The sequence below is a fragment of the Trichechus manatus genome, unplaced genomic scaffold, assembly GCF_000243295.1.
Source record: "Trichechus manatus latirostris isolate Lorelei unplaced genomic scaffold, TriManLat1.0 scaffold00069, whole genome shotgun sequence".
In the NCBI taxonomy this organism is placed as follows: Eukaryota; Metazoa; Chordata; class Mammalia; order Sirenia; family Trichechidae; genus Trichechus; species Trichechus manatus.
This window is the reverse complement of record NW_004444005.1, coordinates 4,912,405-4,929,309: the sequence shown is the minus strand read 5'-3', so window position 1 is coordinate 4,929,309 and position 16,905 is coordinate 4,912,405. Positions and strand designations below refer to the sequence as shown.

The 16,905-nt window shown below is 49.6% G+C and overlaps 1 protein-coding gene across 5 annotated transcripts in view; it reads left to right on the top strand.

The window, feature by feature from the left end:
* The first annotated feature begins 1,521 nt into the window (after nt 1-1,521).
* TTLL1 (TTL family tubulin polyglutamylase complex subunit L1) overlaps nt 1,522-16,905 on the top strand; it is a 37,676-nt gene continuing 22,292 nt past the window's right edge. For 2 of the 5 annotated variants that reach the window (XM_023734600.1, XM_023734598.1), the window contains exons 1-3: nt 1,960-2,655; nt 8,002-8,075; nt 12,073-12,189. In XM_023734600.1, coding sequence (XP_023590368.1) covers nt 12,077-12,189 — 113 coding nt within the window. In that variant the 5' untranslated portion in view covers nt 1,960-2,655; nt 8,002-8,075; nt 12,073-12,076. Of the gene's footprint in view, nt 1,632-1,959; nt 2,656-7,858; nt 8,076-12,072; nt 12,190-13,581; nt 13,752-16,905 lie in introns of those variants that run through there. The other 3 variants (XM_023734599.1, XM_004379991.2, XM_023734601.1) reach the window with 3 other exon arrangements.

The following is a 16,905-nucleotide window of genomic DNA, read 5'->3' as shown; positions in this document are numbered from 1 at the left end:
TGGAACTACCTAGCTCCCAGTTAATTCTTCACACTGGCCACAGCTTTTCCTACTATTTGTTCTTCCTTACGATGTTGGAGCAGACCACATAGCCCTGGTGGCACAGTGGTTAATCACTGGCTGCTAACCAAAAGGTGGGCAGTTCAAATCCACCAGCCACTCCTTGGAAACCCTATGGGGCAGTTTTACTCTGTCCTATAGGGTCGACTCGACAGCAACGAGTTTGGTTTTCAAGTTTGTGAAGCTGACTCCTTCCACGGTCTGTATCAGTACCTTCTCGTATTTTGGGTGCTGGTGGTAACAGTCTGTGGAATGGTTGTGCATGTTGCCTGGAGGGGAGAAGGTAGTGGTAAAAACACATTAAACACTTCCCAGGTGCTACTCATCAGTACTTTAAAAAAATCTTTTCACTCCCCTGAGAGATGGAGAGCCTTAGTCCTGTTTCACAGATGAAGAAATTATAATAAAGAGGCTGAGATTTGCCCAAGCCCAGACAGCTAGAACGTAGCAGAGCAGGGATTCAATGCTGTCCTTTCTCCTCTTTCATGCTGCCTCTGAAGTGCACTTTGATAGCCAGGAGATGTGTGGATTACATGCTTTTTTATTCAGCAAGCATCTGAACAACTACTATGTGCTAAGTTAAGGTCCCTGCGTGGCACAAATGGTTTGCTCTCGACTACTAACTGAAAGATTGGTGGTTCAAACCCACCTATAGGTGCTGCAGAAGAAAGGCCTGGTGATCTGCTTCCCTAAAGATTAATCGTTACGTTCTGCTCCGTAACAGGTGGTTGCCATGAGTTAAAATTGACTCGGTGGCAACGGGTTATGTACTATGTCAAGCACCATACATATATTTGCATCAATCTTCCCAACAAGCCTTCCGTCAGTGTTGTAATCCCCAATTTACAGGCAAGGAAACCGAGGCTCTAAGAAGTGAAGTGACTTGATGGTCAATTTTGGAGCTGGGATTAGACTTAGGATAGATTTCAGTTTTAAGTTCCTCACTGGGCCAGGCTGCCTCTTCATAACAGAAGGGATTTCCGACGTATATTTTTAGGAAATAGTCCTTCCCCAGAGTCAGGACACACTTCACAAAAGAGTTGACCTTTCAGTGGTCTATTTATTTATTACTACATGCGAAGCGCATCATATAAGGTTATCCTCACAACTCTCCGAGGTAGGCGCTGTGACCAGCCCCAATTTTATAGATGAGGAAACCGAGCAGTCGCGGGGCACAGAGGGTTAACAGCCTACTGGACCCAGGGCCCTTATATCCCACCGCGCTGACTGCCACTTATCCTGCATCCCAAACCCTTCTCAGCCTACTTTCTAGGCTCTGATGCTTGCCAGGCTGGAGGGCGAACCGTGCAGCAATCCCAAGGACGTATATCCCGGAAGAGCCGAGGTCCAGCCTCGGGGGCGAAGAGACGTGCCCAGAAAAGCTGACCCTGGAAGCAGTAGCGGCGCCGGCGGCCGCGGCTTCGGTTGCTATGGTGCCGCCCCGGAAGTAGAAAGCGCGCTTGGCGGGCCGGTCCGCCAGGGAGCGGCATAGTCTCCAGGTGAGCGCCGGGACGAGGTGCGGGTGGCGCTCCTTCACCCTCCTCGACTTCCCTCCGCGCTCGGAGCCACAGGTGAGGCCGCCGCGTCCGAGGCCGCCGCCTCCCAGTAATCGAGGGTGTGGCCGTGCCTGAGGGCGGTGAGCGCGCGAGTGCGCATGCGTGAGCGATGGAGGCGTTGTGTCTATGCGGCCGCGACCGTGTAGTTTAGGGGCTGCTGGGCGATCGGCGCCTTCCCGGAAGCCTGCGCTGACCATTGTCTCCTGTTCCTCTTTCACGTTCCCATAACTTACCTTGTGCTGCCCGATTATTGTAATTGCATTATCGTTATTACTATTATTTTCGGTTTTCTCAGAATTTCATTGTGCTGGACTTTGCCCGTTCGTTTACAGTTTGTATTGTTTCTCTCGGTGTCTTTTTCAGGGCGCAGTGCACCTGTGGCGAGAGCTCTGGGCAGGAGAGTGGAGACTTGTGATCCCCGCTCTGCTTGCTCCTTGTAATTCTCTGCTTCCTTCTGGGCGTCTGTGACCAAGGCATTTTCTCCTCTCTGTTTTCCCCTCCAAGTCCCTGGGTAGTGCGAACGATTCACACGCTTGACTGCTAACAGAGAGAGAGGTTGGAGGCTGGAGTCCACCTGAGGCGCCTCGGAAGAAAGGCCTGGAGATCTACTTCCCATAAATCAGCCATTGAAAACCCTGTGGAGCACAGTTCTACTCGGACACACACAGGGTCGCCATGAGTCAGAATTGATGAGACAGTTAACTGGTAACTGGTGTCCTCATCGGTTAATCACAGTGTGATGGTGGTGGTCGTGGTTGTCATTCACTCTGTAGAGTAGCTGGGCATTGCAGGGGATTAACGCTAGACCTGAAAGTATCTTATCATTGTAAACTTTGTGTGGGTTTGCAAAGTGACTGCTTTGTTCGGGAGACATTTACTGAGCACGTTTACAGTGCTGGCTTGTGGCAGTGCCAAGAAGACCGGTCCTGCTCTGCCTGCCAGAAGTTACAGACACTGGTCAGCAGCCCTGGAGCCTGGCACTGTCACCTAGTGGGGTGTGGAGATGGACAGTCAATGTCGCCTGCAAACAAACTCCAAGGTGACATCGTCGTTTACGTTATTATTTATTCTTATCTTTAAAGATGGCTCCCCTTTTTTTGTTCAAAGAAAACTAGCTGGACGAGAATCCAGGTGCCCTAGACCTAGCTTGAAACTTCATTAGTGATCAAAGTGTCTGGTGTCGCGGGGATTGGGCGGGGGGAGGGCAGAAACGGGTCCCTGCTTCCTGGTGGCTGGACCCAGGAGAGCAAAAATGATTCTTATGAATGTAAGTTCCTCTCCCTGCTTGTGTTTCTCCCAAAAGGCTGGCCTGGCTGTTGTGTGAGAGTAGTAAGAGACACAGGAAGGGAAAGGCGTCTTGGCAGGCGTCTGTTCCGACAGGCAACAAATATTCCTGGTGATGCCGCCACACTCCATGGAAATCAGCTGGACCCCCAGGCTCGTGCTTCATGCCTGGGAAAGCTGTGGAAGTCTTCATGGTTGGTTGTTTGCATCTCTCCCTGCAGCCCTGGCAGCTCCTGTCGGCCGTGGGCTGTGCCTAATTCAGTGGCACACACGACACTTACTTGAGCGTGCGTGGAGGGAGTTCATTTATTTTTGTTCGTTCATGAACTGTTTATTAGAGTGCCTGCTATCGATAGACACTATTCTAGGTGTGGGAGTCACCAGAGATAAGGTGGGATATTCCTCTCTGAAGGAGCCCTGGTGGCGTAATGGTTAACTGCTCAGCTGCTAACTGAAAGGTTGGCAGTTCAAACCCACCCAGCGGCTCCACAGGAGAAAGACCTGGAAGTCTGTTCCGGTAAAGATTACAACCCTATGGGGCATTTCTACTCTGTCATATGGGGTTGCTATGAGTTGGAATCGACTCAACGGCACCCAACAACAGCACAACATTCCTCTGATGGAGCTTACATGTCTGTGCCATCACCAAGAGACCAAAGAGAGGAACTAGACCAGTCTCAAACCCGAGCATACCTCAGGAACCACTGGAGAGCGTGGTCAAACTCAGAGTCCTGGGCCCCACTCCCAGAGCATCTGATTCAGGGTATTGGGGAAAGGTTCTGGAATTTGTGTTTCTAACAAGCTCCAGAGGTGCCAGGGCTTCTGGTCCATGGCCATACTTTCAGCAGTGCCAGTATATTGTATCCAGCAGGAGGGCCACAGAGAAAGTAGAGTGACGGTGTGGGCGAGTGGGGAGCGATTGAGAGTGGGTGGTCAGGGAAAGCCATTCTGAGGAGGGGACTTTTGGACTGGGACCTGCGTGCTGAGCAGGGGCAAGTCTGGGGGAGGAGCAGAGCCTGACAGGACATGGCTGGTGGGTGTGAGGAGCCGGCCAAGGCTGGAGAGGGGTGGCGGGTGGAGAAGGTGGTGGGCGACAAGGCCCGAGAGGTGTGGGGGCCAGATCACACAGGGCGGGCCTTGTAGATTATGGATAGACTGCTGGTGTTTTCCTGAGTGCGGTGGAAAGCTACCAGAGAGTTTTGAGCTGAGTGACATGATTTGATTTTTGTGTTTAAAAAGATGAGTATGGTCCTGGGGAGGGTGGGTTGCCGTGGGACGAGGAGGCAGCAGGGAAGCCAGTTGGGACAGCTGCGTCATCTAGGAGAGCGGGAAGGGGCGCTGGATGAGGTGGTAGCTGGAAAGCTTGGAGAGACATGGATGGCTTTGGAATCTTCTGGATTTGCTGCTGGATTGAATTAATAGTCACTTCTTCCTCAGGGCCACGGTTGGCGTTTGTTCTGTTGTGAGAGCACTTTGTCACCGAGGCTTTAGCTTGCTGAAGCTGAAGGTGTCTTTTCCCTCACGTTGGTCTGGGCCGTCCTGTGGAGGACCTTGTCTTCCTCTGTGTCAGCTCTGTGTCTTCTTGTGTGGGCCTCTCACAGAGGGGTGGCTGTCGGGTGATGAGTGAGTGGGTGAAAAGCTAGAATGCCAAGGGCCCAGATGCCTAGGCCACCCATGTGAAAAGTTGTTCTCAGGCTTATAAAAGTGCTCAGCTACTAATGGAAAGGTTAGGGGTTTGAATCCTCCCAAATGTGCCTTGGAAGAAAGGCCTGGTGAGCTGCTTTGAAATATCAGCCACTGGAAACCCTATGGAGCACAGTTCTACTTTGACAGACATGGGGTCGCCGTGAATTGGTGTTGACTTGACAGCAACTGCTTTGTTGTTTTTTTTTTTAACCTACTTGCCCAGGAGTGGGACTCAGGTTGTGTTCTGACAATAACAACTGTCCGGTTTCAGGATGGCTTTCTGTGGCTGACAAACCTCAGCTGAGGACAGCCCCAGTGACCATCTCCAGCTGTGCTGAGCATGATGCTGACCGCGTCACTGTTTTTCCAGGTTAGGTTTTTATGATGCTGGGTCGTGAAGGTGGCTCACTATTCAGATGCATGCGTTCACGTGAGCCAGTAGAGATGTAACATGTCACGTTCATTACGCAGTACCCTTGACCTCACTTTTTTTCCTTCTGATTTAGGAGGAAGTGACAATAAGGCAGTCTAGTATCAGGTATTTATTTAGTTACTTCGAAAAAGGGCATGGTATTTCCTCATCCATAAAGTAGGGCTGGGAAGGGTCAGTCCAGTCTTCTGTACTGTGGGATTGGCCACGGTATGTTCATCTATTTTACAGACGATTTCCAAGCCCCTTTGCCGTTCCTGGCCCTGGCTGGGTGCTGGGGTACAGAGGTCAGTCACCCCACTCCCCTGTGACGTGTGACACACGTGTATACTGACAGTGTCACTCTGTGGGAGGGAGGCAGGGTACATTGTCAATAGGTTGCAGTCTCTACTCCGGCTGTCACTGAGCCCCACTTTCCTCATCTGTAAAATGGGGAGACTTCCTGCCCATGACATCGTGGGAGCTTTTGAGAATGAAACGCATGAACTGCCCACCCCAGCGCCTGACACTTGCTAGTGCTTAGTGCGTGTTGGCGGTGCTGGTTGTGTGCCCATCAAGTCGATTCCAACTCATAGCGACCCGTGTGTTCGTTATTGCTGTTAGCGATAAATCCAAAACCACACTAAACCCGTTGCCGTCAAGTCGATTCCGACTCATAGCGACCCTGTTGGACAGAGTAGAACTCCCCCACAGGGTTTCCAAGGCTGTAATCTTTACAGACGCAGACTGCCACATCTTTCTCCCTTTAGTGATAAAATCAGTGTGTAATTACTCCGCGAGGACTGGCTGTGTCAGTTGTAAGTAGGGCTGGGATGGGAGGAGTGTGTGGAGTTGAATCAGAGAAGTCTGCAACAAAGCTCTTTCTGCCTGATGTGCTTGTTTGAAAACCAGTTAGCTTTTCAGAGTACCCACTGTGTGCCAGGCCCTGCATCCCTGCACTATAGCCCAGCAGCTCTGTGAGGGAGCTGATGCTTCCTCCCTGTTTTTGTTTAATGGGGGCTGCTGAGACACTGAGAAAATTTTCCAGCGACCATGGCTTAGACATGTCAGTGCTGCAAGTGATCCAGGTCTTCATGCTTCAGGTGTGGACGGAGCTCTGCTCAAGGCCACCTTGTCATTGGTTCTGGAGGGCGGTTCCCACACTGGCTTGACTCATTTCTGTAGCTGTGGGAGGCAGCCTTAGTGTATTTCTTCCTTCCTTTTTTTTAAACCAGAAATAGCTACCTGTCTTTTCACTCAGCATTTTACATGTGCCCTGTCTCCCATATATGTATTTAAAAGTCTTCGTGGGAATGCATTTCTCGTTCTTCTTCCCCCTGCATTTACCCTCTGGGAAGCCTTTGTAACATCTCGGGAGTGACTGCTGAAGGTGAAGAGTTGGGTTCCCAGGTCTGACCTTGTGACTTGTCCATCCCACCCTTGTCCAGTGAATGCCCATGGTGTGACTGTCATGCCACGGACCAAGTGCTGGGGAGGATGGGCTGGGTGAGGTGGACTTGAGCTTTGATGTAGATGCCCCACTTACAGCTAGAACAAATCACTGGAACGAGAGGGAAACTGATGGGATGAGAGTCCTCATCCTCATACATTTTATAGAAGGAGTGTTTGCACATAAAGAACTCATGCAAGTATTTACAACAACGACAAACAAGAGCAGCTGCTGAGGCTGCTTATGGACAACCAGAAACCTCATGGGATTTGGTTCCTTGGTTTGGAGGTTTAGGGTCATGGTTTCATGGGACATCCCACTTAATTGGCCTAACAACATGTTCAGTGCTTCTGTTTTACCTCCCCGTTTATTGTGTAGTGCCTGGGGTCTTAAAAGCTTGTAGCTGGCCATCCAAGGCATGACAATTGGTCTCTATTCATGTGGAGCAACAGCGGAGGAAGGAGAGTCAGGAATAGGAGGAAGAATTGGAATATGTGGCTAATTGACTCCATGAACAACTGCCTCCTTTGTCACGAGACCAGAAGAACTGGATGGTGCCTGGCTACCGTTACTGAACATTTTGCTCAAAGATTCTGTAGAAGAATCCTGATCAAAAGGGGGGAAGAGCAGTAGAGGATTTCAAATTGTCATAGACTCCAGACTTTCTGGAGCCAAGGGGGCTGGATGAACTCCTGAAACTATTGCCCTGAGATAATCTTTAAAACTTAATCCAAAAATATTCCCTGAAGTCTTCTTATAAACCAAACAGTAGTTTAGCTTAAGTAGATAAAAAATGTCTGCCTTGAGCATTATCCTCTTTTAAGAAGTATCTACAGGGGATCAAAGAGACAATAACAACTTGAAAGATTAGATAGGAACCTTAGGGGGCAGAGAGTTCATGTTAATGGCAGAGGAACAACTCAGAAAAGGAGGGTGAGAATGGTTGTACAACTCATAGAATGTAATCCGTGTTACTTAATTGTCCATGTAGGAATTGTTGAATTGGTGTGTGTTCTGCTTGTGTATATTTTCAACAACAGAAAATTAAAAAAACAAAAAAAGAGCCCATGCAAGGTCGGAGGTTCTGAATGCCAGCAGAGATGATGGTGGGGCAGTAGGCAGAGGGCTTCGCAGAAGGGCATAGTCGATTCAGCCAAAGGCAGTTAGCAGAACTCTATGGAGGAGTGCTAATGAACTGAGCCTGTGTGATTGACAGGATGGCGAGAAGGAACGAGAAAGGCGGCTCCAGGTGGAGAGAAGAGGAGCCAAGGCTCAGGGGCAGGAAAGGGTCAGTGTGTGCTGTGCGTGGAGCTGCAGGTAGGGGACGTGAAATGAAGGGGTGAGATGGTGGCTGGAGCCAATAAGTCATGTAACTCAGAGCTCTTTGTCACAACAAGAGAATGTTCTACGAGTTTTCTGGTGTGCACTTGTTAAACAGAAGACGGCATCCGCGGAACATTCTGGTTACTCTTACGGTTTTGCTGCGTTCGTGAAATTGTCAGTGTCTTTGGATTCTGTGCTATGTACACTTCATCTGGGTATTCATTTCATTTTAGGTAAGAAACGGAGGCAAGAGTCAGTGAAGCTGAAGAGAAATTGGACGTTCCTCTTGGCTCCATAAGTACTGATGGTAGGTAGAGCCCGAAGCGTTACCCGTCAGTGACGGTTTACCACACGACAGTGTACTGGGGGGAGAGCATCAGGAAGAAAACCTACGGTCCTTTTTTTTTTTTTTTTAATAATATTTTATTGTTTTTGGTGAAAGTTGACATAGTAAATTAGGTTCCCATTTGACCGTTTCTATACCAGTTGTTCAGAGACATTAGTTACGTTTTTCAGAGTGTGTCAACATCCTCTTTAATTGCGGATGTTCTGGTTGTTCCATTTCCAGTACTCATTTCCTCGCCGCCTTATCTTCTCATCTTTGCTTTGGAGTGAACGTGGGCCTTCTGGTCTCGTAAGGATGGTTTTGGAGTAGAGTACTGTGCGTACAAACAACAAACCTCATAGTCTTGGCTCAGCCGTTTACCTTCTCTGAGGCTCCATTTCGGAAACCCTGGTGGTGCAGTGGTTAAGAGCTACGGCTGCTAACCAAAGGTCAGCAGTTTGAATCCACCAGGTGTTCCTTGGAAACCCTATGGGGCCGTTCTACTCTGTCCCGTAGGGTCGCTATGAGTCAGAATCAACTTGATGGCAGCGGGTTTGGTTTTGGCTCAGTTTCCTGCTCAGTGAAATGTGGATGAGAAGGAGCCTGGGTGGCGCTGATGTAAAGGTTGGAGGTTGGAACCCACCCAGCGACTCTGTGGAAGATAGGCCTGCCAATCTGTTTCCGTAAAGATTACAGCCCAGAAAATCCTGTGGAGCAGTTCTACTCTAACAAATACGTGGGGCCGCCAACGCAACAACATCATGGCCAGTGCAGCGGCAGCCAACAGCAACATTGCTAAAAAAAAAAAAGATGAGCAAATCTGCCAATCTGCCTTACTGGGTTTGGGGATCATATGCACCTATGCACAGAAGCAGTTTATTATTGTCGAGCCCTGCATAAATATGATGTACTGTCTTTATTATGTTAAAGGTTTACTGTATTCTTTGCTGTCATCTCTAGGTGGACATAGGTGAGTGGTCCAAGGTCACCAGTAAGATGGATGCTTTAAGTGTGGTGTGAAGCAGGCAGCCGGGGAGGGTCGTGGTGTGGGCGCTGCCTGGCTGAGGAGGATGAGTCTCACCTGAAAGCCTGATTCTGCAGTTGGACTCTAGGGGGCAGGACGCAAACAGGATTGTCAGGGATTTGGGGCTGCGGAGGCTGAAAGCAAATGGTGAAAAAGTCACACTCCCTCAGCAGCTGGCTTTGACGTGATGCTGTGTGTGAGTGTGTGTGCACATCCAGGATTTACTGGTATTCTGGGATGTGAGTTCCCAGCACGTGAGGGTCCTGCCACCACGGTGCCTTTTGCCACCATTTGGTGCAGTGTCTGCGGACTTTCTTCTCCACGTGCATCACAGCTGATCATCTGACAACCACAGGTGTTTATATGGCACCTTAGGAGTTTGCAGAGAGCAGTTTCATCCGTTCCTGGCATTGACCCTGTGAGCCATGTATTGTCACCATCCTGTTGAAGGCCAGGTTTGCAGATGAAAAGCAATGGGCTGTGTGGAAGAGGGGGCACTTTGGAGTCGGATTATCCTGGATTTGAATCAGGATGCCATGCCTTCCTTGAGTCTGGTTTATACACAAGCTCTTAACCTCTGAGCCTCAACTTCTTCATCCACAAAATGGGGATGAGGACGATAATAATAGCCAGTACTCTTAAGTGCTTTCTACGTGCCAGGTTGCTCTCTGTGCTTTACGTTTAATCCTCACTGTCCATATTTTGGAGTCCTTGGGTGGTACAAATGGTTAATGCACTTGGCTGCTAACTGAAGGGTTGGCAGTTTGAGTCCACTTAGGGTTGCCTTGGGAGAAAGGCCTGGTAACCTACTTCCAAACATTGAGCCATTGAAAACCCTGTGGAGCACAGTTCTGACACACATGGGGTTGCCATTAGTCAGAATTGACTTAATGGCAACTGGTTTTATTCCTATTTGACAAATGAGGAAATGGAGGTTCAGAGAGGTTAAGTAACTTGCCACAGTCACACAGCTAGTGAGTGGTGGAGCTGGGCCTTAAACCCAGGCTCTGGAGCCTGTGCTCTTTATCACGGTCAGACCTCAGTGATGCTCCACCCTTGCCGGGGGGTTGTGGGGGCAGATCACAAGTGTGGGAGCCCCTTGAGTGCTGGCAGTGCTGTTACAGGGCACCCTCGTTTGCCCACCTCACCTCCCTCTCCTGAGGCCAGGTGTAGCGGGTCCCCATCTCCACTTCCTGTGCTTTTTGTGTCTCATCAATTGTCCCCAAAGTGAAGCTACTGCAAGTCCACAGAGGAGACGCATCCGCTCTAAAAGGCCCTCAGAGCCCGCCGAGGCCCTTGGCGTCTGGCCTGGTGCCGCTGCAGAGCCTCTTCCCCAGATGAGATGGTACACGGAGCTGTGAACCAGCCCAGCCTCCGGTTGCCCGAGGTGGGACAGAGGGGAGCCTGGAATCCTGCCCCAGCCTGCAGCTCGTGGGGCTGCCCAGAGCACGACCTGAAAACCAGCCTTTTCTTTTTTTTTTTTTTTTAAATTTTTATTTACTTTGTTGAGAGTATATACAGCAAAACGTGTATGTGTACAATTCAGTGATATTGATTACATTGTGCAACCATTCTAATCCTTCTTTTTTTTTAATATATATTTTTATTTTGTTGTTTTTGTTGAGAACATACACAACAAAATACACCAATTCAGCAGTTTCTACCTACAATTCAGTGACATCGATTACATTCTTTGAGTTGCACAACCGTTCTCACCCTCCTTTTCTGAGTTGTTCCTCCCATTAACATAAACTCACTGCCCCCCAAGTTTCCTGTATAACCTTTCAGGTCGCTGTTGTCAACTTGATCCCATAAAACCAGACTTTTCAAAGGAGGAAACTGAGGGCTAGCATGGTGAAGACGCCACTGAGTCACACAGCGCTGCCGACGGGCGAGGGGCATAGCCAGTCAGTCTGTGCTGAGTGCCCACCACGTGCCAGTCACGGTGCCAGGCCCTGGGTGGAAGCAGCTAATGATAAAGCCAGCTCCCCGACCGCTAGCAGGGGTGGCAGATATTAAATACAGAGCCGCCATTTGGGGGGGGGGCTTCATGGAGGAAGAGGCATTTATGCTGCAGATGGGAGAAGGGAGCCTAGCCAGGCAGAGCCAGGGGAGGGTGCTGCAGGTGGAGAGGTGGCCAGCATGTGCCAAGGCCCTGGGGTGGGCGAGAAGCCCAGGTGTGAATAATGGTGTGAAGGGGAGAAGGTGGCAGCAGCTACACCTGGAGAAGAGGTCCTCACAAAGCTGCTTTTTTTAACAGCACTAGGGAGCCGTGGGGCCTATTGAGCAGGGGAGGAACATGTTCAGGTGGACACAAAGCTCCTCCACAGGTGTGGAGAGTGAATTGGAGTAGGGGGAGAGGGGGCAAGAAAGTAGGCAGCACTCGAGGACAGGTGGATGGTGGTGCTCCGATTAGGACAGGCATACTGACTGCCACCCACCAGACGCCATCCCAAGGGTCACCTCCTCAGGGCAGCCTTCCCCGGCCACCCTGACCGCATCCCAAGCTCCTACCCCCTTCTCAGAGCCCCGTGTGCCCTGCCTTCGTGGTCCTTGCCACAGTTGTGATAGAAAATTAGTTGGTAATTAGTTAATAGCTGTCTTTCTCGGGCTAGACCAGGGTTCTCAAAAGTAGCACTAGTGCTATTTGGGGCCAGATCATTTTGTTCTGTGGAGGCTCTTCTGTGCATTGTAGGGTGTTCCGCAGCATCCCTGGCCTCTACCCACTAGGTGCCCGTGGCACCCTTCCCACCTGTTGTCACAACCATAATGTCTCTGGACATTGCCCAGTGTCCCCTGGGGGACACAGCCCTGGTTAAGAACCACTGCTGGGCAAGCTGGAGCTTGGGGTGGCGGGTCCGAGCTTGTTTTGTGTGGTGTTGAAAGGGTCCCTTTGGTTGGAGGGGAAGTCAGTGGGTTGACGTTTTGTAGTTCTAATAACCTGATCTCTTTCAGGATCATGGCAGGAAAAGTAAAGTGGGTCACCGATATCGAGAAGTCGGTGTTGATAAATAACTTCGAAAAGAGAGGATGGATTCAAGTGACAGAAAACGAGGATTGGAATTTTTACTGGTGAGTGTAAAAAGCAGGGTTGGGTTGTCCTGCCAGGAACACAGACTGCAGCCTGTGAAGCATTCCGTTTTCAGAGGGTGTCTTGGCATCCAGAGTACTCTCTCGGCCTCGTTTTCCACCCGAGCAGTTTCTGAGCACGTGGAGATGAAGCCACGTGTGCGCACGCGCTGTGGGGCATTCCGCCCTCGCTGCCTATCGGCCTGGGATGTGAAGTCCAAGGACGGTTCCCCATATCAAGTGGAGTTAATTCCGCGGGAAATCTAGGTGAGAAACCTCGAGCCTCATCTCCCTTTCCAATGAGATTTCGTCCAGTCGGGGCCGATTGCCTAGAGCCGCAGGGAAGCCCCAGGAGTCCGAGAAGTTGGATTCCCCTATGGATTTTCCTTGCGGAGGGGAGGAGAAGGCAGGAAGAGGGTCTGGGGCTTCCTTTTGTTGAGGGTGCTGGTTGCACTGATTTTAAAAAAAAACAAACACACACAAAAAGCAAGTGAGACTAGGAAAGGAAAAGCAGTATTTTGACGTTGACTTCTGGGTACACTCCACCCAGCAAGAAACCGGGACGTCATTTAGAACACGCCCCCCCTTCATCAGCTGAGGGCCTGTGTCCTCAGCCTCCCGCTCCTTCCTCCTCCCTCGGCCTCACCCATGCCTGCCTGTCTCTCTTCCTCAGGGTTGGCAGTAGCAGCCTCTGCGCTGGGCTCCCTGCCTCGGGCCGTCCCACCTGGCAGGAACCTCCACAGCCCTCTGCAGCCCCGGGTCTGGAGCGCTGTAGCGATTCTTTGAGGTGCTGGGGGTCAGGGAGAGTGGGGAGCACATCAGAGTCCCCGGGGCTTTTTCACCCGCACATCCCTCTGACCAGACTCGCTTGCCCTGCCACCACCGTGGGAGAGGGTCCCTGGCTTCTGCTCGCTTTCCGCTGTTTCCCTCGTGAGAAATTCACGTGTCTACACCTCACACCTGCTGTTCTTTCTGCCCACCCCCTCCCAACACACGCGCACACACATGCACGCACATGGTGAACCCGGCCTGTCCCCGCGGGTTTAAGAGCCCAGTCCTGGAGCCACCCTCACACCTGGGTTCACCTCCCGCCTCCTCTGCTGGCTGGCTGTGTGGCCATTAGCAAAGGACCCGGCCTCTTGCACATCTGGCTGGTTGTCTGAGGTTCCGTGAGTTCCTAGTACACAGAGCTGGGAGCAGTGCCTGGCATGCCGACACACTCCATCCACACCAGCACACGTGCTGCCTGCTCTGGGAAGCCCCCTTGGACTCCTGCAGGCCCCAGCTGACTTTGCCCAGGTGCCCTGGCAGACGCTGGGTGTGCTGTGACATGGCGGTTCCCCTCTGTCCCCCCTTCACACGTTACTGCGAACTCCTGGGGTGAAGACCTTGCCTGGCTTATCTCAGCGTCCCCAGGGCAGGCTGGGCACAGAGCAACTGGCACCCATTTCTGTCACGGGAGAGAGTGGAGGAAGGAGCTTTGCTTTGCATCTAGCAGCTGTTGAAGTTGCCTGTGCTTGAAGGCACAGCCTCGTTTCTCTCCAGGAGCGCGGACTGCAGACAGGGTGAGCACTGTGTGTACCTCAGCACTGGTGCATGGCTATGCATCTAGCGTGTATTCTTTTCAGAGGTGGAATGGAGCCGTTTATCGGGGGCCCTGTTTTCTAAGAGCTCTGAAAGAAAAGGCCAGGTGAGACAGTGTCTTCTGCTTCCGGCCTTTGTGTCCCCTAGCCCCCTACCACGGCTTTGCAGGCTCTCAGAGATGGCTTTGGCGGACCGTTAGTAGGTGATCAGTGCCTGGGGAGAGGGTGAGTGCCTCCCTTATGCCAAATAAGCATTTTGGAGCTATTCTTAACAAAAAGAGAGAGAGGAGAAAAGCTGAACCGTATAGTAGCTTTGGATATTTGATATTTTGAGAGTTCCTGTTTTTAGCACCAAGTCTTAAAAAATTAGAGTAAAATATCGGAAGCAACTAACTGAGTAGAATGTGATCCCATCATTAAAATAATGATGAAGATTATAGAGCAATTTGTAAAATTGGACAACATACCGTATTTGTAGTAGAAAAAGCGTATTATGAAATTGTATTCTAATGAGAACTATGCAAAAATGGCTTGCCTATGGGCGGGAACTAAAAAGAACGTGGAACATGAAAACAGTGACTACGTTGTTGTTGTTAGGTGCCAACGAGTCGGCTCTGACTCATAGCAACCCTGTGTACAACAGAATGAAACACTGCTTGGTCCCGCGCCATCCTCACAGTCGTTGACTGTGTTATGGTGAGCCTGTCAATTAGCCGTCCACATCAGGGCTGTGTAACAAGCACCACAAAACTTAAGGGCTTAACACAACATCCGTTTTTATTGCTCATGAGTTTATGGGTTGGCCTGAGTGAGTCTATTGGTTTGGCTGGGCTGAGTTGACTTGTTTTAATTTTCTTCAGCTTCAACTTGAACTTGCATATGAGCAAAAGGCCCCTAGGTAGCACAGCTTGCGTTCAACTACTAACCTAAAGGTTGGCAGTTTGGAAGACAAGCCTGGTGATCTGCTTCCATTAAGATTGTTGCTGTTAAGATTACAGCCAAGCTGCTTCCTTAAGAAGCTAGAAATAGAAGTACCATACGATCCAGCAATCCCACTCCTTGGAATATATCCTAGAGAAATAAGAGCCGTCACACAAACGGATGTATGCACACCCATGTTCACTGCAGCACTGTTCACAATAGCAGAAGGATGGAAACAACCTAGGTGCCCATCAACGGACGAATGGATAAACAAATTATGGTATATCCACACAATAGAATCCTACGCAATAATAAAGAACAACGATGAATCTGTGAAACATAATATGGAGGAAACTGGAAGCCATTATGCTGAGTGAATTTAGTCACAAAAGGACAAATATTGTATAAGACCACTATTATAAGAACTCAGGAAAATGTTTAAACACAGAAGAAAACATTCTTTGATGGTTACAAGGGTGGGGAGGGAGGGAGAGGGTTATTCACTAACTAGATAGTAGACAAGAATTAGGTGAACGGAAGGACAGCACGCACTGCAGGGAAAGACAGCACAACTGGACTAAACCAAAGCTAAGAAGTTTCCTGAGTACAATCAAACACTTCAAGGAACAGAGTAGCAGGGGCAGGGGTCTGGGGACTATGGTTTCAGAGGACTTCTAGGTCAATTGGCATAACAAAGTTTATTAAGAAAATGTTCTGCATCCTACTTTGGTGAGTGGCGTCTGGGGTCTTAAAAACTAGCGAGTGGCCATCTAAGATGCAGCAATTGGTCCCAGCCCACCTAGAGTAAAGGAGAATGAAGAACACCAAAGTCACAAGGAAGGTATTAGCCCAAGAGACAGAAAGGGCCACATAAACCAGAGACCGCATCAGCCTGAGACTAGAAGAACTAGATGGTACCCGGCTACCACCAATGACCTCCCTGACAGGGAACACAACAGAGAGTCCCTGATGGAGCAGGAGAAGAGTGGGATGCAGAACTCAAATTCTAGTAAAAAGACCAGACTTAATGGTCTGGTTGAGACTAGAGGAACCCCAGAAAGCATGGCCCCTGGGCTCTCTGTCAACCCAGAACTAAAACCATTCCTGAGGCCAACTCTTCAGACAAGATTAGACTGGACTGTGGGATGTAAAATGATGCTTGTGAAGAGTGTCTTTCTCAGCCCGGGTAGATACATGAGACTAAATGGGCATCCCCTGTCCAGAGGTGAGATGAGAAGATAGAGAGGGTCAGGAGCTGGTCGAATGGACACGGGAAATCAGGTGTGGAAAGGAGGAGTGTGCTGTCACAGTATAGAGAGAGCAATCAGGGTCACATAACTATGTATAAATTTCTGTATAAGAGACTAACTTCAATTGGAAACTTTCACTTAAAGTGCAACAGTAAAATAAAAAGACTACAGCCAAGAAAACCCTACGGAGCACTTCTCCTCTGTAACAACGCATGGGGTCTCCATGAATCAGAATCAACTTGACACCAACTAACAGCAACAATGTGTTAAAATAATAATATTTAGGATATATTAGGCTAAATAAAATATATCAATTATTTTACCTGTTTCCTTTACCTTTTTTTTTTTTTTAACGTAGCTACTAGAAAATGTACAATTCCATATGTCATTTGCTCTCATTTGGGGCTTGCGTTACATTTCTGTTGGACAGCGATCATCAATCACTGACCCCCCAAGAAGAGCGACACCCAGCACTGCGTGCCACATGGAGCTGTGTCAGAAATTCCAACAGTCTCCTCAGACCGCTAGTCTGACTACGAATTCATAGGAAATAAAAAGGCCAGAGGAACATGTTAGACGAGAAACCTGGGGAAACCCCTCCAGGGCAAAAGACCCAGTATCTTCAACAAATCAGTTGCTCCAGAAAGGCTGCATGGACTGAAAAGGGCGTAAGAGACACAGGTCCGAGCAGCGTTTCGTTCTGTTGTACGTCGGGTTGCTATGAGTCGGGACCGACTCAATGGCACCTAACAACAAGAAGAGACAGAACAACCAGTCAGAGGTCTGGCCTTGTTTGCACAAACTAAACAGTGTTTACCAGGCAAGGGGTGACATTTGAACACTGATGATATTCAGGAATTACTGTTACTTCTTTTTTGTTGCAAGAATGATATACAATAGATATCATATAATATAAAAAGGAGTATTTCTTAACTTTTAGAGGTTCTTACAGAAATGTTTTGGGG